Below are 27,732 nucleotides of genomic sequence, written 5' to 3' on the forward strand. Positions count from 1 at the left end.
CGATGAACACAGCAAATCAGGTGTGGCTAAGACAGCATCCATGGGGGATTCCTCATTGTAGGGTGAAACTATCTGTTAAATGAACATTAATTTTAACATTAAATGTTCTTTAATCCCTTGTTTCTTCAATGTTTGATAGAGAAATTTCCAGTTAACACAGCCAAAGGCCTTTTCTGCATCTAAGCTCACCAGTACTGCTCTTAGTCTGGAAATCTGGTCAGTTATTTGAAGGAAACGTCTGATGTTATCCTGGATCTGCCTACCTGTTGTAAACCCTGATTTATCTTAATCAAGTCAGTCAGGAAAAGTAAATCTCTTCTGGACATTATTGATGTGAACATGACACATAATCCACATTTAGGATTGAAATCAGTGTGTAGGATTCACATTGTTTGTTCTCTTTCCTTTTTTCAGAAGGAGAGAAATCATAGCCTCCTTCCAGGAAGAGGGGATTTTAGCTTCTGCTTACACATCTGGAAACCCCAACAGCTGCATCAGGATGCTCTTCATGGACTATAGCTCTGCCTTCAATTCTATTCATCCAATACAACTGGTCAGGAAACTCAGGTCACTGGGACTAGGACCCCTGTTCTGTCTCCGGATTAAGGACCTGATTAACTCATTGGCTGCCAACTATTGTTACAGCAGATGTCTTTGGCAGCCAGTGGGTTAATAGACCTCAATGTGTCAGGATTAGTCACCAGACCTCCACCATCACTTTTTACACAAATGTGTAAAAAGTGTTTATTAAATCAGTTTTGATACGATAGAAAAGATGTTTAAAAATAGGTATAGAGAAGCAACAACAGCTCCAGTGAACTGACCTCAGAGACTCCAGTCGGCAGTTTGGACTCTCCAGTCCATCACACAGCTTCTTCACACCTGAATCTTCCAGACTGGTGTTAGGGAGGTGTAACTCTGTCAGATCTGAGGGGTTGGACTTCAGAGCTGAGGCAATAACTTCACAGTCAGCCTCAGAGAGGTCAATATCAGCAAGTCTGCAATATAAGAAAATGGAGTCAGTTCTACTAAAGGAGATTGTGAATTATAAACAAAAACATTTTGTGAAAATGTTTTTATTTCTGTGATTCATCTCATCTCGGCGCACACACACACACACACACACACACACACACACACACACACACACACACACACACACACACACACACACACACACACACACACACACACACACACACGGAGAACATCTTCAGCAGCATTTTTCCTTCAGTGCTGCTGCAGTCACTTTGTAAATCCACAGGAATGTGGAACCTCTTCATCTGGTACCAGTGTCACACGCTGAATGTAGAAGACTGAGCTGCATCATGTTGTCAAATCCTGAAGGATTTATGTGTTCATAGATTTCACTTTCAGCCTACATCAGTTATTAAGTGACAGCTGTGGTTTAGTGGTGATCTTCACTGAACTTCAGAGCTAAAAACTGGAGGTTGAAGTCCAGGAGCTGCAAACTGTCCTTTAATTATTCAGAGAAGTGTTAAAAAAGAAAGAAAATCATTTCAGTTTTGTGGGAAAAAAAAGGAAAAAAGTCATAATTTTTCGTAAATTCTGCATCAAAAGAACTAAAAAAGAAAGAAAAAGTTATTTTTTATTAAACTCTGCTTTGTTTCAGTTCAAGAAGTTCTCTTTATATTTACGTTTTTGTTTTGCTCTGAACATTTCAGAATTTCTGACAAATGAATGATGAAGTGAGAAAAACTGCTGATCTACTCTGACTGATAAAGTTCATGAACACATTAACTCACCGAAACTTCCTGCAGTTCCTCACAGCTGGGATCAGTCTCCATCGTCCTCCTGCTGTTGTGTTGTACTTCATCAGGTCCAACTCATCCAGAACCTCCTCTGACATCTGCAGCATGTAGGCCAGAGCTGAGCAGTGGTAACCTGAGAGTTCCTTCTCTGACTTCAGGAGCTCTTGGATCTCCTGATAAAATGAGAGGTCGTTCATCTCCATCAGACAGTGGAAGATGTTGATGCTTCTGTCAGGACTGATGTCATCAGTGTTCATCTTCTTCAGGTTTTCAGTGACTCTCTTTATAGTTTCTGGACTGTTCTCTGTCTGACCCAACAGACCTGCTAAGAGTCTCTGGTTGGACTGCAGAGAGAGGCCATGAAGGAAGCGAGTAAACAGATCCAGGTGGCCGTTTTTACTTTGAAAGGATGCTGTCAAGACCTTCTGTAAGAAGTCGTGTAGAGATGAGTACCGGTAGTATTTACCCAGGAAGTTTTTCAGCACCTCTGTCTTCTTGTTGATGTAACAGTGCATCATGTAGACTGCAGCCAGAAACTCCTGAACACTCAGATGAACGAAGCAGTAAACTGCTTTCTGGAAGATCACACACTCTCTTCTGAAGATCTCAGTACAAACTCCTGAGAACACCGAGGCCTCTGTGACATCAAGACCACACTGCTCCAGGTCTTCTTGGTAGAACATGATGTTTCCTTTCTCCAGATGTTCAAACGCCAGCCTCCCCAGCTTCAGAAGAACTTCCCTGTCAGCCTCCGTCAGCTCCTGTGGACTCGTCTCATGTCCCTCATGGTACTTGTTCTTCTTCCTCTTTGTCTGGACCATCAGGAAGTGTGAGTACATGTCCGTCATGGTCTTGGGCAGCTCTCCTCTCTGCTCTGTGGTCAACATGTCCTCCAGAACTGTAGCAGTGATCCAGCAGAAGACTGGGATTCCACACATGATGTGGAGGCTCCTGGATGTCTTCATGTGGGAGATGATTCTGCTGGACATCTCTTCATCACTGAATCTCCTCCTGAAGTACTCCTCCTTCTGGACATCAGTGAAGCCTCGTACCTCTGTTACCCTGTCAACACATGTAGGAGGGATCTGATTGGCTGCTGCAGGTCTGGAAGTGATCCAGATGAGAGCCGAGGGCAGCAGATTCCCCTTGATGAGGTTTGTCAGCAGCACGTTGACTGAAGACTTCTGTGTGACATCAGAAACAAGCTCAGTGTTGTTGAAGTCCAGTGAAAGTCTGCTTTCATCCAGACCATCAAAGATGAAGAGAAGTTTCCAGACAGCCAGCTGCTCTGCTGGGATCTTCTGGAATGTTGGATGGAAAACATGGAGCAGCTGGAGAAGACTGTACTGATCCTCTCTGATCAAGTTCAGCTCCCTGAATGAAAGCAGAACCACCACACTGACATCTTGGTTCTCCAAGCCCTCTGCCCAGTCCAGAGTGAACTTCTGCACTGAGAAGGTTTTTCCAACACCAGCGACGCCGCTGGTCAGAACCACTCTGATTGGTCCATGTTGGTCAGGTAAGGCTTTAAAGATGTCCTGGCATCTGATTGGAGTGTCATGGAGGGTGTTGATCTTGGAAGCTGTCTCCAGCTGCCTCACCTCATGTTGGGTCTTAACCTCTTCACTCTGTCCCTCTGTGATGAAGAGCTCAGTGTAGATCCTGTTGAGGAGGGTTCTACTTCCTGTTTCATCAGTTCCTTCAGTCACATGTTCACATCTCCTCCTCAGACTGATCTTATGTTCATCTAAAACCTCCTGCAGACCAACATCTGCTGGAAACAAGAACAAAGACAAGAAGAAATCAGATTAATCAGGTTTTATTTTATATTTATTTATCCTGCAGGATGTTTATTTATCTTTACCATCGCAGTAAATTCCTCAATAAAAGAAAAACAAGTAAAAACAGCAGAGATTTGAGAAGAAATCTGAATGATCACAATAAGTTCTGCTTTGTTTCATCATCTCATCCTGTTTTTTCTCCAAAGTGTTGGATCAGGACTTCAGCTGTTGTGGTTCCAGGATGAAGAAACCCAGCAGGTCAAACTGACTGTCTGACACTTAGTAAACAGCCTGCATGGTGGTCTTCTCACAGTGTTACACTTATAGGACAAGGACGTGTTTGGAGGATGAAGGCTGATTCTAGCTGCTCTGATTGACCCTGAAAGCTGATTGGTTCATGAAAACAGAGACAGCTGGAGCATCAGAAACCATCAAATATGAAAGATAAATGTATGAATTTGGATTTTTCTTCAAGAGAGAACACAGGACACGTCTTCCAGAAAAAGTCAGACAGATTGACTGAAATGATCTTTATAAAGATGTGAAACATTCATCAACATGTCTGAGTTAAAACAAGATGTGAACAGAATATCTGACCTGCTACAGTTCTGATCTGACCAGCTGTCTGCAGTCCAGCTCTGGTTCTGGATCTTATCCCACACTGTGGACAGGAGAAACCTCCTGAGGAAGCAGACTGGTCCCAGTATGAGCTGATGCAGCGTCTGCAGAACCAGTGTCCACAGCTGGTAGAGACTGGATCCTTCAGGACGTCCCGACACAAAGGACAGCAGGACAGCTGCTCCTCCTCACAGACACCTCTCCTCTTCCTCCTGTAGAGACATTTCTTCATCACTAAAATGATTTTCTGACTGTTGATGAAAATATCAGGATGTGTGGACACTGTCCAGAAGCTGGGACGTCTCAGAGGACAGTAAAAGAGTTTCCAGGTTTCTGTTTGGATCCAACATTCAGTCTGTGATCAAACTGATGGATCCTTTGATTTCAGCTGCTTCACAAACAAACAAGTTTTTGTTTCTTCTGACTGATTAAACACCGAGAACCTGTTTCAGAAAAGACGTTTCACAAACTCAGAACTTTCTGACTGAGTTGTTGGTTTCAGGCAGGAGGTAACAACTAGTTACACTCAGGAGTCGATGAAAAGTCTCCATCAGTCCAACACAGATAAGTAGCTGGACAGAACGTTTCTTTTGTTCCTCGTGGAAACTTATCAAAAGGCTGCCGTAGCAAAAAGTACTTTATTCTAGTTTACTATGAGTATACTTATTTTACACTAAAACTGAAGCAGTATACTCCAAGTTTACTTTTGATATATCATATTTTATATACTTAATAGTAAAGTAAACTCAGACTATATACTTTTCAGTATAAGCTAAATAAATTAACTTACATTTCTACTTTTATTCTGAAACTCATCCTGTACTTTAGTATACTTTACTTCTTTCTGCCACAAAGTCAAATACTTAGTAAATCTTGAAAGTATTGTAATTTTAAGTATTGTAAGTTTATACTTCTTTGGACTAAAATGTTTAAAGTTCATGAAAGTATAAAGTATACTGTTGGAGTTTATCACTGTAAATACATGTTATCATTTTGCTATGAAGAAAATATTATGCTTACTGCTGATTATGCTGCATTTCTACTGAAGGGTTGTGACTGGAAAACAGCTCTGTGCATTCAGCCAGTTTCAGCCACCACCCTCAGATACTTACTGTGTTTCAATACTAGAATGACAAGCTTTACACGTGTATCTGGATGTGACCTGATTCCTCCCTGCTGCTATATGATTTCTGATAACCAATACTATACGATCACACAATGATGCTTAACCAATGAAATGCCTTTGGGTGTGTTGTTGTGCAACTTGCAGAGTGAATAAAAAGGCTGATCACTGGGAGGTCATTTGAAGAGGTTTAGAGTTTTCTCAAGTTGTCTTCTCCACGGTAATGATTGTGATTTGAACCCTGACTCCGTCTGTTCTTTGTCACGTATGTTCGATTTTTAGATCCGACATATACTGAAACTAAAATGTGTCCTCGGAGTATTTAACTGATGGCAGTATATAGCCTAGAGGAGTGTAAGTTACTTGCATGCTTGGAAGTATAGTTTTATTAACCAAGAATGTGTTGTTATAAAGTTGTGTAAAACTCAAATAGAAAGACGACTATTAGAATATTAGTTAAAGGTCGGTTGTGGCACAAGTTGATGATTAAATGTCTTAAACTACAAAACTTGGATTTTGCATGAAATAGGGATTTATATATGAATAAATATTAAACTTAAAAATGTAAAACCCACTTGCAGGAAATAAAACCATAACATTATTGTGTTTTGTCTTTATTTGACTGATTAATTAGAAGTGATTATTGCATATGGAGTTCCTGACAGATGTTCCATCTGCTGCATCCACACAGCATCACATTTCCTCTGCATCAACATACGGTTGCCTTGGAAACCTGCTGCACATCACCAATAGCGCACAGTAAACAGGAGTGTGATACAAAGTTTTTGTTCCATTGAACATTGGTGAGTTGAATGAGGGCTGAGAATATAATTCAGATAAATGAGAGGGGTCTGGCTGCAGACCTCCACTGTGGGGACAGTTCTGCTGCAGGTTCCACTCTCAGCCCACCTCCACCGCAGGGCAGGAAGAAAAAGACTTTTTAAATTAAGTTACATCATGGAACTGCATAGAAGATATTTCTAAATAAAATACACAGACAATCAGCAGACGGTGTGTTATAACCACTGTGTCGCCGTCTGGATAAACAACAATAAACACAATGATCACACAAACGTATCGTCTCCTGTCCTCTTCATAAAAATATATACTTTTCAGTTAATAATATCCCTTTAAATGTTTTTCTGATTTTATTGTGTAAAATATTGATAAGTGTGGATGATAAGACCACTAAGTATGTGTACTTGAGCAGTAAGACTTTAGATCTTTAGCTGAATGTTCTGTTTATAAGATGTTTTTACTGGTGACAACATGACAGTTATAGTTTCCTATTTTTTATTTTTGTTTACTTTTGTTTGGTTTCAGTGGAGCTCTGCAGCCAGACGGTGTTGAGATAAATAATGGACTGCAGGGTGAAACAGAAAATCAGGAAATGATGAAACATCTAAACGAGGTCTGATCAGACTCTACCGACGGAGATTCCTGCCAATGATTTGAGTCTAAATGTCGACCGGTCTTTCAGCAAAAGGAAACAACGTCTGATCAGCCATTTAGTTCCGTCTGAATGTGCAGCTGAAGACGAGAAACTCAAGAGTTGCTGGTTCTAAACCTGCCAGACAGCAGGTTAGTCTCACAGAGTATGTTACCATGGTAACTGACTCCGAGTCCAGCAGAACTCACTCTGTGAAACAGAAAACTCAGTTTCCTTTAACTCTGCATGAAATAAGTGAGTTTTGACTAAAGCTGCTTTCTGAAAGAAGCGCCGAGTCATCTGCCTGCAGGTTGATGTTAAACTCCAAACTTCCTGCAGCAACATCTGACACCTTTCCTCTGACAATATTCACTTCATATGGAGACATCACTGCTACTAGATTTCAGCTTGTTTAACATAAAAATACATTTTAATTCTCTTTTATAAAAAGAAAGAAATAAAACTATTTGGTAATGACAAACAAAAGTATCGTTCTAACCCTGATACAGAAGAGGATCAATAACCTGCTGATATTCTCAGTGTGAGATGATGAGAAAAGAGCAGCTTAAATAAAACCAGACAGAACTGACACATGAAGGTTGTTGAGGATTACTGGAGCTGCTGAGCTCTGATCAATGAGGATGATCAGAAACTTCTAAACAAAACATGACAAAAACTTTTGAAAATAAACTTTTTAAATTTAACACAAAATGTAGAAACAAAATTCACCACAGACAAATATTCCTCAGGTGTCGGTAACAGAAACATTTTGATCAGTTTAGCAGAGTTTCTGAAAATAAGAAATAAAATAGAAAATAAAGAAACGAATAAAGAGAAACGTTTTCACATGACCTGAATAAAACATCAAGTTTCTTCTAAAAGGATCATTTTACTTTCTGACATAAAAACTTCTGTCAAACATCAACTAATATGAAGTCACTGAAGATCCTGAAAACTTGGTTTCACTTCTCTTACTGTGAGTCTGAAGGTCCAGGTCCATCACTGAGGTCTGGAGGATGATCTTTGGACCGGTCACTCTTCAGAGACACACAGTCGGGTTCTGGAGTCTCTGTTCTCCATCTGTGGTTCTGACCTCTGCAAACACAAACATGTTGTCATTAATTCCACATAAAGTGTGTTTTGTTTGTCTGGTAAATGTCTGATCCTGCTGGATATTTGTTGTAAAACAGACTTGGTTCATCTTGAAGTGATTCTACACATTACAGCAGATTCTTCATTCAGTGAGCAGATGCAGAGATTACCCTCAGAATATCTATTCTATTCTATTGTCATTTAGCAGACACTTTTCTCCAGAGTGACTTAAATCTGAAGTGAGAACAACACAAGCATGAAATCAGACAGCAGGAGACATCAGAGACCAGTGTTAGTCAGACTGCTGGGAGTCCAGTTGGACACAGTGCTGCCATGTAGTGACAGAAGCTGTGTCATTTTTGTTGTTTGTTTCCTTCCCTCCCTGCAGTAGTCGCTTTGTTAAAATACAGGAAACAATATTTCACACAATATCATCAAACTGCACATTGTTGCTGTTCATGGAGCTGAAATATCATCATCATCATCATCATCACAGCGTGTCGGACTGATCAGTGAATTACCGGACTGCCGCCACAACGCTGCACCTGCAGTTTCTCATACATCTATGTCAGGCGGAAGAAGAAGTAGTTATGAGGAATCGTCCCGAACCTCCCGATCGATTCCACTCATCAGGATTGTGTGCAGACTCATCAGGTCCGTTTTTATAACATTTTCACTTCTTCACCTTTAAATGAGTTTTCATAAGAAGCTGGCGTGTTCAGCCTCCATCTACAGTGGAAACGGCAGAACTACAAAGTGTCTCTAAATGTCTCAAACTGGTGGCTTATAGATTAGTCGCTGCTATTAGATGATTGATTTACTATTTATGAGCAGATGAGCCGTGGGATGGTTCTGGTCCACAGGCAGCCAGCTGAACAGCCCTGCTCGACAGTGTGAAATATATCTCTGTTAATGCTGGGATGCTGGCTTGTACGAAGCTGGCCCAATTCTTCGGTAAGAAAGAACTGCAGCCTTCCAGGAGTTACAAACGGGAAAGTGTAACGTAGCGTTTCAGGAAGTATGCAGTATTAATTTAAATGGAAATATTAGCGCTTCTCACCATAGAATAAAGCCCCATAAGAACAATTTACTCTAGTAAACGTTTGTAGTAAACCATCCATGCTAGAATTACTATTTAGAGTGGACAAACACTTACATCCTTCATATACGCTCACTGACTGGAGTAACTAACTTTGTGCAGCGTCGACAAGCTCACATGATATTTTTCTGGGAAGCAGTCTTAGCGTGCGCAGTGTGCAACAGTCCTTTGAGTGTGTTTCATTAATACACGCAAGGATATTTGCAATCCTCCACAATGTGTACAGACAAGCATACATGCAAGAAAACACATTCTCCTGTTGTTTCCACATATTGTCTCATTCCACGTGAAGAACGTTGGTCAACTTGGATGTGTTTAAATGTGTTTTATAAATAAAGTTGATCTTGACTGTGAACCTGTGCCGACCTGGTTAAAAGGACTTTTCACTGGTTTACATTAATGTTGAGTTCAAGAACAAGCAGTTCTAGAGACAACAGGGAGCTCATCACACACCCTGAAACACCTGTTTCACTTCTCTTACTGTGAGTCTGAAGGTCCAGGTCCATCACTGAAGTTTGGAGGATCATCTTTGGACCGGTCACTCTTCAGAGACACACAGTCGGGTTCTGGAGTCTCTGTTCTCCATCTGTGGTTCTGACCTCTGCAAACACAAACATGTTGTCATTAATTTCACATCAATCAGTGAGAAATTGTCTGATGAAAACCAGTGAAGAAGCTCTGAACACACAAACTGCTGCAGAGAATCAGAAGCTTTCATGTTTGGATCAGTCTTTTTCAGAGGACCAGGATCAGTCAGGTTCCAGGCTATTTCTGAGAGCCTGGAGCCTGTTATCTAAGCTGGACTTAATTCCAGTCTGGATCCAGTCCAGCGATGCAGATCTTCTGGTCTTGTCTGGAACTTGGCTGAATAAAGAATCTCTGACATGGTCCTTTGCTGTCAGCTCCGCCTCTTTTACATCAACTAAAACACATTTTACAACCTGGACAACTGAGCAGCTTTCAATACGCTCATTTCCAGCTCCAGCATCCAGTTGCCATGGCAACAGACTCCGCTAAGACACCAACCCCTTCATGAGCAGTCCACTTACTTTGTATGTGATGGTTCTGGTCCAGTCCTGCAGTCTGGAGGTCTGGATGGGTCCATCACAGCCAGACATCTGGATCCTGCAGACTCTGCTCCGTCCTCGTCTTCCTCGTCTTCCTGAGAGGTAAAGCAGAAACACTCAGAACTAAAGAATGAAAACAAACATGTCTGTTCAGGTCTGAGACCCAAACAGAAACCAGTTTCTGACCTCCTGCTTTTCCTTCTGCTTCTTCTGGCTTCCTGTCAGAAATCAGACGTCAGATTGACTTTGTGATGACAGAAACATCTGGATCAGCTGATGTTTTCCAGCTGAGTTTCTGCTGCAGTGAAATCCTCCAACATGAACAAAGTCAGGAGGAAAAAAGCCAAACAGTCATTTAACACAACTTGAAGCTGGAATCAAAGGATCTCCAGAATCCAAAAGATTTCAATGAAATTAACTTTGAACAAGTTCAGAAACTGAAAACATGAACTCCGAACTTCAACTGGGGCGGCTGTAGCTCAGGAGGAAGAGCAGTTGTAATTCAACTGGTAAGTTGGGGGATCGATTCCAGGCTTCCCCTGAAATGCCGAAGTGTCCTAGGGCAAGACACTGAACCCCAAAACTGCCCCCCGATGTGCCTATTGGGGTATGAGTGTGTTGTATGAGTGTGTGTGAATGGGTGAATGTGACAAGTAGTATAAAGCGCTTTGAGTGGTCTGTATGACTAGAAAAGCGCTGTACAAGTCCATTTACCATTTAACAATTCATTTTAAACTTGTCAGAACTTTGAACAAGTTCATGAGAAACATGAAGCTTCACAATACGAAGAGATATTTTTTATAAAAACCAAACAACAAAATGATGACTGCTTCGGGTGGCTGAGGAGAGAAGCAGCTGCTGAGTCAGTGTGGAAGTTGCTGAGTCACTGGTCCACTGACTGAATATTTAACTTCATTAAAACAGGAGCATGCGGCTTGAAGTATTGGTGGATAGAATACCTTTTTAGTTTCATGCAGTTTCAATCCCACTGCAGAAAAACACATGTAGGCAGCTGCAAATGAAGTATTATCTTTTAGTAAGGTAATGTAGACCTTTTGAACTAGACCATGATTTTATATTTCTCAACCTATTTCACACTCGATCCAATTAAACCCATCGGCTGTTTCTACATCTAGTGGTGGAAACCTAACAAATGCCGCCAATAATATCACTGGAATTATGATTTGAAGACTTCTTGTCTTTCTAAAAAGTTCTCTGTCATCAGGAAAGTTTCCACTTCCAAAAGCATATGAAAAAAGTCATTTTATTACAGTACAAAGTACAAATCTGGTGTCAATGGCTGGAGAATTATTGACAGCAGGACGGATCCATTAAACGACACATGAACATGGAAATATTGACACGTTGGAGTTCCTAAACATCCTCCTTCGTAAATCATGGTGTTTTAATTCAGCTTCTAAATGTCTGGAATCGCGTTGCGGACAAAAGATCCGATCCTTCAGGTGAGAGGAGACAGTTAGAAACTCAGTTTCTTTAGCCTGAACCTGCCTGAACATTGAAGTTTAATCCACCAGAAAGCACAAAAACAGGCCAAAATGTGTCTTTATTTCATTTCCCAGAGAAAATCACACAGTTATGTTAAAGTTTCACCGTGAAATGAGACTTTTCTGCTGCGTCACACCTGAGAAACAGAAAGTCGCGCAGACTAACCGGTCAGGTTAATAAAAGCTGTTTGTATTGACGGAGAATCGGAGTTTACCTTTTCTTCCTGTCCACTCCTGAGAGGAAACACACTCACACACTCTGAGGGGAAAGAACAATGTTGTTCACACACTCACCTTTAAGCAGAACTCAGGTGTTCTCTAGTTGCTGTCGTCTCAAAATGGAGCTGAACTACTTTTCACTTTCTTCTCTCCTCCCACCTGAGATCAGAGTCCACTCCTGAAGTAAAAAGTAATAATTAAACAAGGAAAACATGGATAAAATAACAGTAAAATAAATGAGAATAAAATAAGACATATAATATCAAATAAAAGAAGAAGAGTAAATGACTTCCATTAAATGAATTCATCAGAAACATCTCATTCAAAGCCTGGGTTTAAAAACATCAACAGTTTCAGACGCCTTCAGGTCCTCTGGCAGACTGGTCCACAAATGTGGAGCATAAAAACTAAAAGAAGACTCACCTTGAGTCTTTGTGAAGATGTTTGCTGTTTGTAAAAGTCACCTATTAGAGGACCTGAGGGCTCTGGAGGCTCACAGTCATTAAGAATGTCTAAAAGTAAGAAGGACCAAGACTGTTAAGAGTCTTCTAAACCAGTAAAAGAACCTTCAAATGGAGCCTGAAGTGAACTGGAAACCAGTGCAGAGACTTCAGGATGGGTGATGTGGGCTCTCTTTCTGGTCCCCGTCAGCAGACGTGCTGCAGAGTTCTGCAGCAGCTGCAGCCGTGCTGAAGTTTTCATTGGGAGAACAGAAAGAAGAGCACTGCAATGATCCATCCTGCAGGTGATGAAAGCATGGATCAGAGTCTGCATCGGCTTGAGAGAGAAACGCTCCAACTCTGGCCATGTTTTCCAGCTGCTAGAAACAAGTCTGAGTGACGTTCTTGATGTGGGTGTGAAAGCTGAGATGAGAGTCAAACATGACTCTGAACCAGGGGCGTAGACTTCATTTTAAAAGTGAAGGGGACAAATTGTTTAGAAATCTATCGACTGATTTATCATCCTCTCGCATTCAGCTGCACCTATCAGCTAAAGAACTACATCACTACAAGCAGCACAGCACCAGGGAACCAACTTTACTTCTTTAAAATGACAAAGCTGCTAAACTGCTTGAGTTGACATAGAATGACCCTGGAGCGTCTACAGGGAGAGTAGTCAGATTATTATGTGCCAAATGACAAGACTAAAAACTAAAAGTTTGGTAAAATACCATTCCTGTTTAAATATATCAGCGCCAAAATGACATGGAAGTGACAAGGTAACAGCGGAAATAAGCTACATCATTTAATATAACAGAAACAATGATGAGTAAAAGTGACCCAACAATAAACATGTCAACAAAAAGATGTTGCTATTTTATCATTTATTTTATCATTAATGATGGCAGCACTGATGTGGAAAATTAATCAGTGAAGAAGAATGTTTTGACCAATGCCTGCTGCCTGATACAGCAGTCAAATCATATTTGCAAATAAATGAATAAAAACAAATATTGTCTTTGAAATGACAGATAAACAACATCTGTGTAAATATTTCCATTTTGAACGAAGGGAATCAAAGACTACAGGCTCTCCTGAGAAACTATATTACAAAATAATATCATGAGCTCGAAATTTCATTTTACACTCGAGCAGAAACAGAAATAAGATCAAAATAAATAAGTTTATGTTCATGTTTTTGTGGGGGCTGTAACTAAATAATAAATAAATGAATGAACTATACATACAGGAGTAAAAGTGAAATTGTTGTAGAATTTCATCTCAAAATCCCTTTTAATGCTGTAAATATTTTCTCTCAGTCAGTTCTAACAGAGAAATTCTAAGGCAGGACTTCTGGTATAATTTCTCCTCACCTGCTGTGAAGACCATCCATGTCCATCTCTGCTGCTGGCCTCTGGCCCAGGGATCCCCAATCCTGGTCCTCGAGGACCGGTGTCCTGCAGGTTTTCCAAGTGTTCCTTCTGGAACACACCTGACTCAGACTCAGACAAGCTTTGCACGTGTCTGCTAAATACACACTGGTTTGAATCAGGTGCGTTGCAGCAGGGACACTTGGAAAACCTGCAGGACAGCGGTCCTCGAGGACCAGGATTGGGGATCCCTGCTCCGGCCCACTTTCTCCTCCCTCACGCTGCTCCTTCTATTGTAGAAAGATAAAAAAGATTTGCAAAACAACAGTAAGGAGAACTTCTGTGCAGAAATTAAGAAGGAATGGAGGAAAATCAGCAAAAATTCAAGCAAGCGTTTTGTTTCTTTAGTACAATGTTACTTCCACAGAAGTAAATAGTACTCATCCAAATAATTACTTGAGTAAGAGTAAAAAAAAACAATTATCTGGTAAAATAAACCACTCAAGTGCTGTGTAGCCTAACATCTGATTTTATTCATCAAATAAAATTATTGCAATCATTCAATCAAAATAATAATCAGCAATCATAAAAGTCATGTACTATAAACTTTAACTACCACAAAAATAAATTAAATCTTTATAAATATAACAGTGAAAGGAACACAAATACATTTATATTCTTATTTTCTACCCAAAATGAGTCATCTTAGAGTGGCCTAAATAGTAGCTTAACTTTACTTGAGTAATAGCAGCTTATTGTTACTTTAGAATAATGTTACTCAAAAACATTTTTGCAACAAAACATCTCCCAAGAGTAACCACATCTCCACTAAGCTTCAACCAGGACTCCATTGTTTGCGTTGTCAAGGCGACAGTGACTGACGGATATGATTTGGCTCATAACAAGTGGGGTTCAAGTCACGTCAGAATGTGGGATTTTGGGAGGAATGAAAAGGTGTAAATCTAAATTTAAATTCAGTTTATAAATTTACACGGACATTTACTGAAATATATTAAAAATTTGAAATATATTTATATAAATTTAATAAAGGATGTTTTAAAGAATACATAAAAATACATAGGTTTCCAAAAAAAAAATTCACGTATCCCCTGGAATGCCTTGAAGTACCCCAGCGGTACCATACCCCCGTTTGAGAAACAGTACATTCATGGGTATTCTGATCCAATCAGAAATAACCAGAAAATACAATTATACAACTTCAATTATACAGTTTGTTCTGAAGTGATCTTTTTCAATTTGCTTTCTAACGTTGGATTTGTGCAACATGAGAATTTCATGTAATACCACTTTGACAAGTAAAATAAAGCTTTGTTTAAAACTGCTGTTTAATACTGTGTTTTAATGTCTGGGATGTCTAAGTGTTGGAGTTTTTTTTTTTCTTCAGGACCTGGTTTGATGTGGTCTAGATGCCAAAAATGTCATGAAACAAGCCTAATGTGCATTTTCACAAATAGAATAAAGGTTTCACAAATCAGACACTATGTTTTAATGAATCTGCATCGTATGTGGAATATTTTAGTCCAGGTTTGAAGAGTCTAAGTGTTGTAGATTTTTGTCAGGACCTGGTCTAATGTGGTCCAGATGCCAAAAATGTCATAAAATGAGCTTATTTTGCATTTTCACAAATAGAATAAAGTTAGGGCTGGGCGATTAATCGATTTAATTGATTAATTCGAATTTGCTGTTTATGACAATTTATTTTTACGAAAATCGGGGATTTTCTTTTTTCTCCGCCATCACCTTTTGGGCTTCCGTACTTTATAGTGACGTCAGCACGCTCCCGCTGGTTTCCAACAGAAACGTATAAACACAACATGGCAGCTAGAAACGTACAAGAAGTGCCCCCTCTGCGTTTCCATTACATTTTGTTGCAAAATAAAAACGATATTTGTACGTTTCGACAAACAACAGTTGGGATTTGAGGGTGTTTCCGTTGAACAATGTTTAGCACATTAGCATCACGTTTCGTAATTGCGGTTAATGCAAAGTGGGCACGTGGCGTTATTTTATGCTTTCTACTTGCTGCGGAGAATTTGCTTTGGATTTTCAAAGCTTTTCTCCCTCATTTTCTTTTCTAAAACTCTGAAATTCGCTGTTTTTTATTCCACACCGCGCCATCTTTACCGGGAATTACCTGGTCACGACCCCCACATCACATCTGTGGACACGTAAACGCAAAAAAGTGTTCCCATTACACTTTTGCAATATAGTTCTGTATTGAAATGTCTGGAAAACCACCTCTTGAGATCGTAAAAACTTTTAGAGCAGCGTTTTTATGGTGATATTTAGTTGTTGCGCAGTTCTAGGTGTGATGGAAACGCAGTGTTTTCAGTGTGGGAGGGGGGCGTTGTCACACGCCACAGGGGTCTGAAGCCAGATGCAGCTGACAGGCTCGTCTTTCTTGACAAAAATGTGTAAATTAAACAAAAAGCATCAAGAATGTAATCATACATGTATGTTAGAGATATAGCTTTAATTAACATTAAATCGATTAAAATCGGAAATTGGATTTGGTTTAAAAAAATCGGAGATTTTATTTTTTGGCCATATCGCTCAGCCCTAAGTAAAGGTTTCACAAATCAGATGTTTTCATGAATCTGCATAGTATGTGGAATATTTTAGTCCAGGTTTGAAGAATCTAAGTATTGTGGATTTTTTTTCAGGACCTGGTTTAATGTGGTTTAGTTTCCGAAAAATTCAGTGGAATTGTCCTTCACACATATTGCGAATCGGAAGCTACGAATCGGAAGCTAACTTCAGCCTCGTATGCCAGATAGCAGCACTATGGGCTACTTCATGACTAACAAGTGCTCCAAGTTATTTATTTAGACTAACATATAACATCTGTCCATCTTTGCTGTTAAAGGTGATTCCCAGGATCAATATGGTAATTGACATATGAAGCGGGATCCAATGTGCTGTCTACATGGATGTTAATGACAGAAACTGCCCACCCAGCAGTCATGATAACTAGCATGCGGAGCTAGCATAGTTGCTGCTCATTTAAACCACCTTATTTGAACAAGACAAACTAGAAAAGCACTCGGAGAGGACAAAGCTCCTTTTCACATTTCCAACAAGTCCTGAAAATGTCATGAAAATCCATCCATAACTTTTTGAGTTATCTTGAACACAAACAGATAAACGGCAGGTAAAACATGACCTCCGTGGCGGAGGTAATAAAATGTACTTACCGCTGTCGTGTTTTTCTTTCCATCCTCCTCTTTCTTCTTCCTTCTTTTCTGACTTGCTGGTGGATAATTCCGCTTCATGATGGTCAGATTTTCATATCCAGCCAGCAGTAGAAATCACGGACCTGGCTGGAAACAGTCAGTAAGTACCGCAGTGATGGGGCCCCGTTAAGGGGGATACCACTAACCGCGTCGTTGCTTTTTCCTGCATCGACCGTCATAGAATTTGAAAGAGCACACAGTTTCTGGTTGCATTTAACTCATAATAATTTGTTGTCTTGGGACTCCTGGCAGCTTGGGGACCCTGGCAATTGCCTGGTTTGCCTGTCTGCAGCCACAGCCTTTCTACATCACCTGCTTTGTTGTAATAATACACACCTCCTGTACCATCAGACATGTTAAACTAGCTGATTATTTCATGCAGCAGATTAGATGTGAGCACAATGAACAAAAGACAGTATGTAGTGCAAAGTGTAGAGCCGCAACAGAATATTTTGCATTAACTGTATAAAACAGAGCTGCAACATCCAAAACAGGATTATTTAACAAAGTAGTTTGATCTGAGGTGCAGCAGCTGCTAGAACTCTTCCAGCTTCACTACATGTGTCATACAAAACACAAAGTACAGCAGAAAAACAAGATAAAGCTCAAATCTTTATCAATCCAACATGAAGATATTTGAAAGCCAATATTGACCAAACAATGCAAACTTTCACATGATATCATTATCTGACTTATTCAGAATGTTTCATAAAGATCAGATTATTCTGGATTTAATCATTTCAAATGGAATTGAATAGAAGGCAGACATTAGTAAATGCTCTCTCTCTTGTGGATAATATGATGTAGCTCATCTGAAGCAGCTAAGCATTAATAATTATTGTGAGTAAAGCCGAAATAAACTTCAATCATTCTGATGAAGCAAAACTGTTTCCAGTCCAACATGTTGCTCTTCCTCTGATAGACCTGCAGGGGGCAGTCATGTTCCTCTGCACAAATCACTTTTACAGCTTTCACACCAAAAGCATCAGAATCCATTTAAATATAATGTGTCCAGTAAATGTCAAGTCAGGAAAATGTTCACGAAGGATGAAAACTCTGAGCTTGGAGCTGATCTGTAAACATGACTCAGCAGAAATCAACATTCATGTTCAGATCCAGATAAAAGTCCTCTAAAATATCAAGTGGATTTGATTTCTTTCTGCTGCTTTTAGGATGATGCTTCACAAAGATGTGCTGAGCTCAGAAAACACAGAATGTGTGAGTTCCTCACGTTACGGTGAGTTTGTACACAAACATGAAGCAGCATCGTCCTTCTGAACTAACAAAAGGATTTTATGAAACGTTCCTGAGGAAGAAAGCAGACATTTTCTTCCTGCAAGGATCTGATCTGTTTGTTTTAGTTCCCATCAGGATTTTCTAGCAGGAGACAAGTTTGTCAGCATCACTGACCTTTGACTTGGTCAGTGTGGAGAGAGAAAATCCAGCCTCTATGTTGCTTTAATAAGGCAGAAAATAACACTTCAAGCTTCTATCAAGAAAATCTCCACAACAAATCCAAGTTCAGTTCTTCAAAAGAAAGACATGACCCACACTGACGCTTCACATGAACACACACATGAAATCTGTGCAGAAACAGGGAATCAGGATCAGAATGAATCTGAGTTGGAAATAAAACTCAGCACAGTGATCAGAAACGTGTCAACAGTTCCATCTTTTCTTTCTATTTCTCTTTTTTCCACATCTGTAGAGTTTATCTCTTCAGAGCCAGTTTTTTATTTTAGACTTTCTGGCATTTAGTAGTTCATGATCCTCTTCTCCAAACCAGTATGGCTGCTCTCTTTCCAGCCACTCCAGGAGCTTTTCTCTCTCATTGTTGTTTAGAAGTCCTGATGCGTGGTATCCCTCCACCAACAGCTGCTCTCCGATGCTGTGCTGCAGCTTTACATGGTCTCCACAGAAAAAGTCCAGTCTGTTGTTGTATCGGCTGAGTCCTGTGGAGTTCACATGCTGAGAAAAGAAAGATGATCTGAATTCACCCTTCTTTATGTAGAGATAAACATCTGACAGGCTGTGAACGTATGAGCACGTTTACCAATGCTGGATGATTGGTAAATGACTGATCAATGCTAAATGATGATTGATGAATGATTTCTAAAGCTGGAACTGTGCTCATATCCAGAGGAAGACAATATTCAGGATGATCTGCTGGAGTCAGTGGAATGATTTGATGTTGGCTGTTGGGGCTTTCTATCAATCTGATGTTGCTGTGGTGAGTTGGAGAAAAAAGCAGCAGGTCTGGACACTAGAATAAACACTTCATTAGATTCCAAGCTCACATTGACGTTTTCATCCCAAACGCTCTTCATCAGAACAGCCAGAACAGAACATCTCCTAGAAATACAGTCCATGTCCAAACAGGTCACATGAGCACCCAGTAAGCAGCATCCCAGTTCAGCCCAGAAGGGGATATTAGAAGTGGAGCAACAAGTTGCAGGTGAACTGACAGAGCAGAGAACATTCCAGAAACTTTCTGATGAATGTGAAGAGCTGAAAAATAAAGTGGCTAAAGAAACGCCGGCTGGCAGGAAGAAGAGCTTTGAGAGGGATGCTACCAATGTGAAGGAGAGTCTCTCAGTGGGGAAAGCCAGCACCTCAGGGAGGCCCACACTGGGATCCACTTCCTTCATACTTGCTCTAGATATTCCACATCTACTCCAATGACACACATCAGTTAGTAAGTGATGCTGAATATGAGTCCAGCTGTGTTACTGGACACAGAAACAACAGATGGATCATCCATCAGTTAGAGGAAAAACATCTGGATGAGAGAATGACTTATCCTGCCAGAGATCCTACTGAGGACCACATTCATCTTTCATATCCTGGACTTTGCTCACATAGAGATGGAAACGTCTCCATCTTTCTATGTTTTAGGACACAAAGCAGCTGGAGTCCGTTTTTTAAACAAATAAAAGCACCTTCTAAGCATAGTTGCCTTAATAATGACAATAAGAAGAATAAAAATGATGATTATTATGATCTTCCTTTCTGAAAACTCAAATGTTTTATGTGATGAAGAAGAAGTCATTTAGGGAATTCTATTGAAGTGGAAACCTTTTCACAGATTGACTTAAAAAGCAGAAGTCGGTGTTTTTCTCCTCCCTGGTATCCAGTTAGGATAACAGACTTCTTACTGGGCTTTTATTGCATTTTTCCCAGGATGAAGCAGGAACTCCGAGTTTTGCTGCTTTTCCTTAAAAACAACAAGCCACAAACTACTGCAAGAACTCTGCTCTCACTAGAAGTTCATCAGAACAAATGAATCCTAAAAGTTCTTCACAAGGTTTTGGTGTTGAAGCAAAGCCAGAGAATGGGAGTTAGCCACACCTTCATCCCTTTCAAAGTGAGCTGCATCATCTTCAGCATCTGCTGTAGAAGCTGAGTTTGCTGCTGGTGAAGAACTCCTTCTTTGAGGCTTTGCTCCTCCTGAAAGCTCTCCTGTGCTTGGGAGAGCTTTTTCCTGGAGGCCTCCTTCTCCTTCTCAATCTGCTGCTGGATCTTCCTCTTACGCTCCAGCTCCGCCTGACGCCTCTTCTCCTCTTCCTCTCTTTGCCGTTGCTCTTCTTCTTGCCGTCTCTCTCGCTCCTTTCTTTCTTTCTCTGCTTTTTCTTCTTCACTTCTACCTGTAGAAAAACAGAAAGATGCAGAAAGTCACGTTAGCTTCTAACTTCTATCACTCCATGCTCATCAGTGTACGAGCTGCTTATTTTTTCTGCTTTTCTGGAACATTTAGCCCACATCTTCCAACTTCTGGCTCTTTTATTGCCTGAAATTGCTGCAGCTTTTCAGAAACGTTGCAATAAAAGCTGTGATGTTTCTGTTTTTTCCATGAAGAAACATTTATTTATTTATCTTGTTTGTCTGAGTTTGCTGAGTCATGAAAACAGCAAAAAAAAACAGCAAGAAATGTATTTTTAAGCCACGACAAACGTAAAATCTCTGAAAAACTGTGAGTTGAAACTCTTCATTAAATGTGAGCTCCCAGTAAATAGTTTTCTGTTCCACTTTATATTGAAGCTGAGTCGACTAAAGCAAACTTTTCCAGTTCAAACTGGAAACTCCTTCATTCCCACCATCCCAGTATGGTGACCAAGCGCCTTCATGGGGGATTAAATGGCAGCATTTTCACAAAGCACTCCTCACTCTAACCTTCATCATGCAGCAAATATGATGCTAGAAACACCAAGAAATACTTTCGAGTTGCTCTAACTTCATGCCGATGAAGAATAGAAAGTATTCCAGCAAGAATGAAAGTACTACGAGTCTGTCTGGCATCTCAGGTGATGGAGAAGTGGCTGCAACCAGTAAGACCAGCATTCTTCTTCCTGCTCTTCATCACTTACTTTAAGAAATGATGGAAAAGGTTCTTGATGAAAAGCGGAGCCCGTCTCAGACACTTTAAACCATTGCACTTTGGCTTGAGGAGCAGCGGTCCAGAGGAAGAAACTGCACCAGTAAAAGAATCTTTGGCTGCTTCTAGCTGAACTTCTGGATGTGATAAAGATCCCATAAGGCACGGCAAGTTTATCTGAACAGCACATTTCATGTAGAAAACAATTCAAAGTGCTTTCCATAAAACATGAAAAGCTTCCATGTGGTGCAAAGAAAGCAGAAGTTGAGCTGGAAGCAGTGGATATGAGGCTTCCAGCCTCCAGGAGGAACTGAGGCTTTAATCAGCAACACAAGAAAGAAATGATGAAATGAAGGAGAAGAAGATCATTTAGGGCATTTTAATCTGGAGGGATTGAGGAAAATGTTTCCGTTTCCTTCAGATTTAAAGTGAAAGAATTCCTAAAGCTCGGCCTTATCAGCTGTTTCTGTGTTTCTCTCTGAATCTCAATGAATCAGACAATTAAAGAAACAGCTCAGAATAAAAGCTCATTTCATTTCTTTTCTTCTTATTAAAACTTACCAAAGTGTGGACATCGCTCCACTACCTGACCAGAAGAATTATTGATCAGTTCAACATATCTGCGCTCACTGCTTTCTCTTAAGGTGGATGAATCTCCACCCCCCCATGTCTTAAGGTCCCAGTCTGACTGCTTTTCATCTGGAAGGTCCAGCTGATATTTGGGAAAGAAATCTTCTCCGTATTCTCTTGTGCTATTTCTGTATCGTGTCCAAACATCCTGAGAAAAGTGGAAAAAGAGGGAAAAGCAGGAATTAATGATGATTTACTGAAGTGCAACTTTTCTCCTGAAATGTGTGAAACTTGCATGTTTTCCTCTGTCAAGCAGCCAGTTAGAAGGAGTCGTACTGGTTATGGAGCCTTTGTTTCCCATCATTCAGCCTCTGGAAGAAGAAAGAAAAGATAGCAGAATGAATTCAGTCTAAACTGTTGCGCTCAGGTTTGTTCCGTCTCATTTCTTTCTTCCTTCATTATTCCAGTGGGAAACATCCACTTCTGATGTGAAGAGCAAAGTCCTCCTCGCTGCTATGGACTGAGGTTAGACGCTGAGTTTACTTCTTCAGACTGACCTCAGCAGCAAAAAACACTAAAACTCTGCTAGAAGAAAGTTCAAATGACTCCAGTTTTTATGACTATGAAGCTTCATCTTGTACTTGTGCTAAAAAGAAAAAGAAAGAGGCAAACAGGATTTCAGATAGTTGTGTCCAACATGTTGGGAGGTAACCAGTATGATGAAAATAATCCAGCTTGACTTCTACTCACACACTGCATCAATACAAAGTGCTGCTGTCACAGTAAATCTAAAACAAACACTAACTTGGCAGAAGGTTTGGGGATTTAAAACAACTCCCATTAAACAAAGACCAGGCAACGTACAAAGGAAACTTTTTCACTGGAAAATATTCATCAAGTGACTTGATAAGGGATCTATAGTTGATCAATTCTTCTCTTTTATCAAACAACTTTCTAAGTGAATCAATCCAAGGAATCACTATCATGTCTGATAGCAATCCATACCTACAGGGCCATAAACAGTGTTGTGATGGAGAATGTTCAAACCTTCCACAGTCACAGTGAAACAGTATATATATGTACAGGAATGTCATGATCATGTTGCTGTTAAACCTGCCACTCTGTTGCAGAAAAGTTCATCCCAGTTTTAGGAAAAACATCAGCAGCTTTCACGTCTTCCTGCGTCCCAACCCTTGATTGTTGGAGTTAAAGGTGACTTTATTTCCCAGCTAGAAGAGGACAAATATTCTAGTATGATCTGACACATTTAGCCAGATTTTAAAAGCCGTGTTAAAGTTTCTCTTTTTGTTCTTTATTGTGATATTAAGTGTAAAAATACAGGACATGGGACCCCGTACAAACACATCTGAGGAGAGGAAGGAGAGAGAGAGGAAGGAGGAAAAAGACAGAATAAAGCAAAACAAAAAGGAAGAGGTCCATGTTTGGCCAGGAAATGTGACATTATGTGGGTAGAAGTCATTTTGAGTTGGCTGGACTGGAGAGGGAGAAGAAAGAGAAACCATATCCAGGATATATGCTTATATACACACATACATATATAATGAGGCTAAAGATGACTCAGAATGATACTGATAATGATGACTATACCAATAATCTAAAAAGAAACAGACAAGGAAAAATCCCAGCAGAAGAAAAAAGAAAGAGATAAATAGATGAAATGAAATAATAAATAAATGATGAAGGAAATAGATTCAAGCAGCCGAGGGCCGTTGGAGGCAGGCTTGAGTGGGAAGTTGGGATGAAGCAGCCGGGACCGCCCGATTCCGACGTTATCACCTGATTAAACTACCTGAACTTCATAAATAGAAATGTGGTCTTCTGTGATGCTGGAGGATGATGAAGATGATGATGGTGAGGCCTTGAAAAAATGAAGGATCTGCTGCCATCAGGAGCATTTAAGAATCAGAAGTGATCAGAGTTTGAGTCTCTGTTTTCCATTGTGTGGCAAGATAACAGCCTCCAGATGGCATGAGGAGGAACTCCAGTGATAGAACATGATCAGGTTGATCACTGATGCATGTCCATTTAACTACTTGTTTCCTACACAAGCTCCCAAAACCAGCTGGACAACAATGATCTTAGAAGACATTTGAACAATATTGTTCAGGTTGGTTTTGCTTCTGAAAGCAACAAAGAAAAGAAAAAGTTGAAAGAATCCTGAAAATGTGATGAAATGTTGTCAGAAACATGAAAAGAGCTTGACCTCTGCTGCAGGTGGATCCTCTGTTGCCCTTTTTAAGAAGGACCTTTCACTCAAGCCTGAAATGTGACAGAAACACAAACAGTTCCAGGTAAGAGTCCACAATCTGCAGCTTTTCTCACTGAATGATGCTGAGTTTTGGAAGGCAGAGCTCCTTCGAAAATCAACCATTATTTCTTTGCTTTTTCTTCCATTTAGCTCCAACAGATGTTGACCGCTGTGACCCTTCTCTGTCCCACCAACCAGTCTCAGCAGGCTGGTGTCATCAGAGACTTCATGAGGTCAACTTGCTTTATGGGATGCCCGACAGCTGCTGGTGTGTCATCAACACTGGAAAATCTAACTACACTGGAAAAACTAAAGCTTAGATTTACTTCATTTTGTTGAGGAAACACTTTTACACTGAAAACTATGAAGCTGGAAACCAGTTCAACCACTTCTATTGACCTCATCAGTTGAGTAAGTGGAAGTAAAGGAAATGAAGTTGACATGAATGACTGTAGCTGTTACAGTAACATGTAAAACTGACTTCATATCACTGGAATAAGAAAGAAACTTCAAATCAGGACATTAAAAACTGAGTAGATACACTGAAATACTTGGTAAATGTAACTAATAAAATGATGATCTGATGAAGAGGATCTGTCATATTTACTTCATGTTTTAAACTAAATCTAAAAAAAAAAAAAAAAATCACATCATAGTTTTTCATTCAACATTTATTTGTATGAATATGACATTATATCCATCAGCCTTTGTGTAATATATCTGAAGCAGGTCCATTCTCTAAAAACAGCCAGTTAAACTAAACTCTGTGTCCAACGGATCAAACATGATGCATTTATCTAGATTTAGCTTGTATAAATGACAAGTGTTTGCTGCTTCAACCTGCTTACTGTTACTAATACGTACGTGGAAATTCACTTGCTATTTGAACAGCATCCGCTTGTCAAAGGAACTCAGAGCTTTGCAGCTTTAGAAAAAAGTGCATTTCCACCCTGCACAAATAACACTTGCCATCCTATGAGCACACTAAAATCATGAATATGTGAGAAATGTTTCCAGGAACATGTTCCACATGCCCATAAAAAACAAACAGGCTGCAACAAGTTTTACTTTACCTTGTAACTTCTGTGCTGAACATTTAGTCAGTGTGGAGAGACAATTACCAAAATAAAAGCCCTTTTTTCCTGCTGCAGCCCACTGACGTCACCAGGAGGACCAAGACTTGGACTGAACTAAAGTGTTGATCTGACTAGAAAGCAGTGATCAATAACACTACAAATCAGTTCCAATGACATAAGAGGCAACGAGGCGACGGCACCAGCCTCCCTCACTACAGACCAGTAAGAATTAAACAGGACTGTGCAGCAGTTTGACAAGATGGACATTTTAAAGCAGCTTAGTCTTAGTGTGCAAGACAAAATCCTGTTTAAGTGCAAACAGAGTAAAACTAAGCAGCTAACTTTTAGTTGTGGAAACGGCGACACATTAACGTCATACATTAGTAAACCTTCCAATGAATGTGACCTTCTGTTTAACAAGTCCGAAGCTTTCGGAGCAGCTGTGTGAAATGTTGTCATCTAGAATACACACAGGTCATTTTTCACTCTCTGAAGCTGGACTTAAAGGTTTCCAGGGTCCAGCTCCAGGAAGCCTCTTTGAAATCCTTCCACACTAGATGTGAGATTGGTGGGTATTTCAGATGCAGACCACCGGCTCGTCCCAACAGATAACAGTCTCTGCTGAGATGCTGAAGATTACTGAGGACAGTAATGATCCTACATCAGTAGGTTCAGCCGAGCCGTCTCGGTTGGGTAAATCTTCATCACGTCCTCAGCAGGCGCATCAGCATCTTCCTGTAAACATGACAATATTAACAGCTTCAAGTTCATTTTAATGACACATATTTCAAGAAATGGACACATAAAAAGTTGTTTTCACATTAAAGCTGGAGAATTAGCTTTTCCTCTTATTATCAATCAGACTGTTGCAGATTTGTTCAAACTGGATCACAATGATTTGGCTTGAACTGAATATATCTGAGCCATGACATGACTTTGCTGTTTATTGACGCTGTACAAATAAAGCTTCATTGAAGTGAATTGAAGATGCACGGAGGAACATTTGGACTCTGCAGTGGAAACGTTTTAAACAAACGCTGTTCTCTGATGTACTTTCTGGCAGTAGTTTACCTGCAGTAGCCTGTACACGATGCCACAGTGGAAAATGTTGCAACGATACACAACATGATACAAACAGAACTCACACTTTCCTTTACGGCACGTTGAAAAAGGTGGACGAGGCTTCTTGATGACTGTCGTCTACCAAATGTCATTAAATCCATCCGAGAAAACAATGTGAAGCAGTAACTCTTGACAACGTGCACATCATCAGCAGTAAATGTTCTGGACTAACAGCCACTGTGTTGGCAAGGTGTCCCCCCCACTGATCTGTAGATATTGTATTCAGCGGCTGGGTGGAAAATCTCAGCATCAAATCCGACACAAATGCTGACATACAACTCCACTGGAACATGTCAAGTCCAAGTCATGTGAAATCTGCACTGAAACGTGCACTACTGCACAACTTTCTAAAGCTTTATTTATTACTGGGACTCAGCTCAAAGTTAGTTTTGATCCCAAAAGCCAAAATATGAAAGTCTTCAAACTCCTGAAAGAGATGTACGGCACGAAGCTCAAAGTGTCTGACTGAAGTACCTGCATCCTCTCCCAGATGATCAATGACACATCGGATGGCCACCTCTCGTCTTCTCAATGGGAAACTCACTGGAAAATAGAAAAGTCTCAACTGGAGCAAAATATGTCAGTGTGAACATTCAAACATGTCTTTGCTCCTCTGTTCTGGCTTAAACAAAACTACTGCAGGTGAATTAACAGCAGACATTAAAACCTCAGCAGCACAGAAAACTTGTGTTTGTGGAGAAGCAGATCGTACATACAGGCAAACTAAACATATGAAGTCTGGCAGATAAAAACAGAAAGACAGTTGTCCTGAAAAGCTGGAGGAGCAGTAACAGGAGTTTCCAGATGAACACACAGTAAAAGAGAGACGAGTCAAAGGGAATAAAAGAAAAGCCTGATTAGAATGAAATGTCTAAAGTCAGCAGAGATCTGACACAAAGCTGTGAATGAGACGGTTAAACTATGATTAAGGCTGGTATTATATAATGCATAGCAGGGAAATGAAATGATTTTACCTGAAGCAGAATCTTTCTTTGTGCCCGCTGTTGTTGTCCTGCAGCATTATTCTGGGTTTGGAAAGGGGACCAGTTGGAGGAAATACAAGTCCAACACTGGAATGAATGTTCAAGCTTCAGTTGTGTCATCTGATGAAACTCTGCACTGACCTGACTGACTGATATGACTATAACTGAGGATTGTGCAGCAAACTGCAGCCTTTTTAAAACTGAACCTACCTCCACTCCCTCCAGTTGCTGCTCTTTGTTAACATGTGGAAAATAAAGGCAGAAGACAGATGGACTTTCCTTTGCAGAAATGGGATCCAAAGGGACCAAATGTCCCCACAGTTTCAGGTGAATATTTTACAGGAGCAGCAACAACTCACATCCTCCACATGATTTATCCTCCATGACCAATCACTGCAGCTCATTTTTCTATCTTTGTTGTACTAAGATTTCAGATTTTAGCTTCTCCTTTCCTCCCAGGTTGAAGTCGACTCAGTCAGGATGAAGATCCTGTTTGCAACACATCAGACCCGTTGACCTCATCCATCCTTCCGTCTCATAGTTGGACTCAACAATGGTTCCTCCAACATTT

General features: G+C 40.2%; 1 protein-coding gene across 1 annotated transcript in view; it reads right to left on the minus strand.

Annotated features, from left to right (window-relative positions):
- LOC306770758 (NACHT, LRR and PYD domains-containing protein 12-like) overlaps positions 1-27,732 on the minus strand; it is a 190,626-nt gene that overhangs the window by 93,484 nt on the left and 69,410 nt on the right. Inside the window, exons 5-9 of the mRNA XM_079259682.1 lie at positions 9,396-9,515; positions 7,699-7,818; positions 4,172-4,383; positions 1,767-3,546; positions 825-998 (exon numbers count right to left, since the gene is read on the minus strand). Coding sequence (XP_079115808.1) covers positions 825-998; positions 1,767-3,546; positions 4,172-4,383; positions 7,699-7,818; positions 9,396-9,515 — 2,406 coding nt within the window. The remainder of the gene's footprint in view (positions 1-824; positions 999-1,766; positions 3,547-4,171; positions 4,384-7,698; positions 7,819-9,395; positions 9,516-27,732) is intronic.

The sequence above is a fragment of the Telmatherina bonti genome (genome assembly GCF_933228915.1).
Source record: "Telmatherina bonti genome assembly, chromosome: 20".
Classification (NCBI taxonomy): domain Eukaryota; kingdom Metazoa; phylum Chordata; class Actinopteri; order Atheriniformes; family Telmatherinidae; genus Telmatherina; species Telmatherina bonti.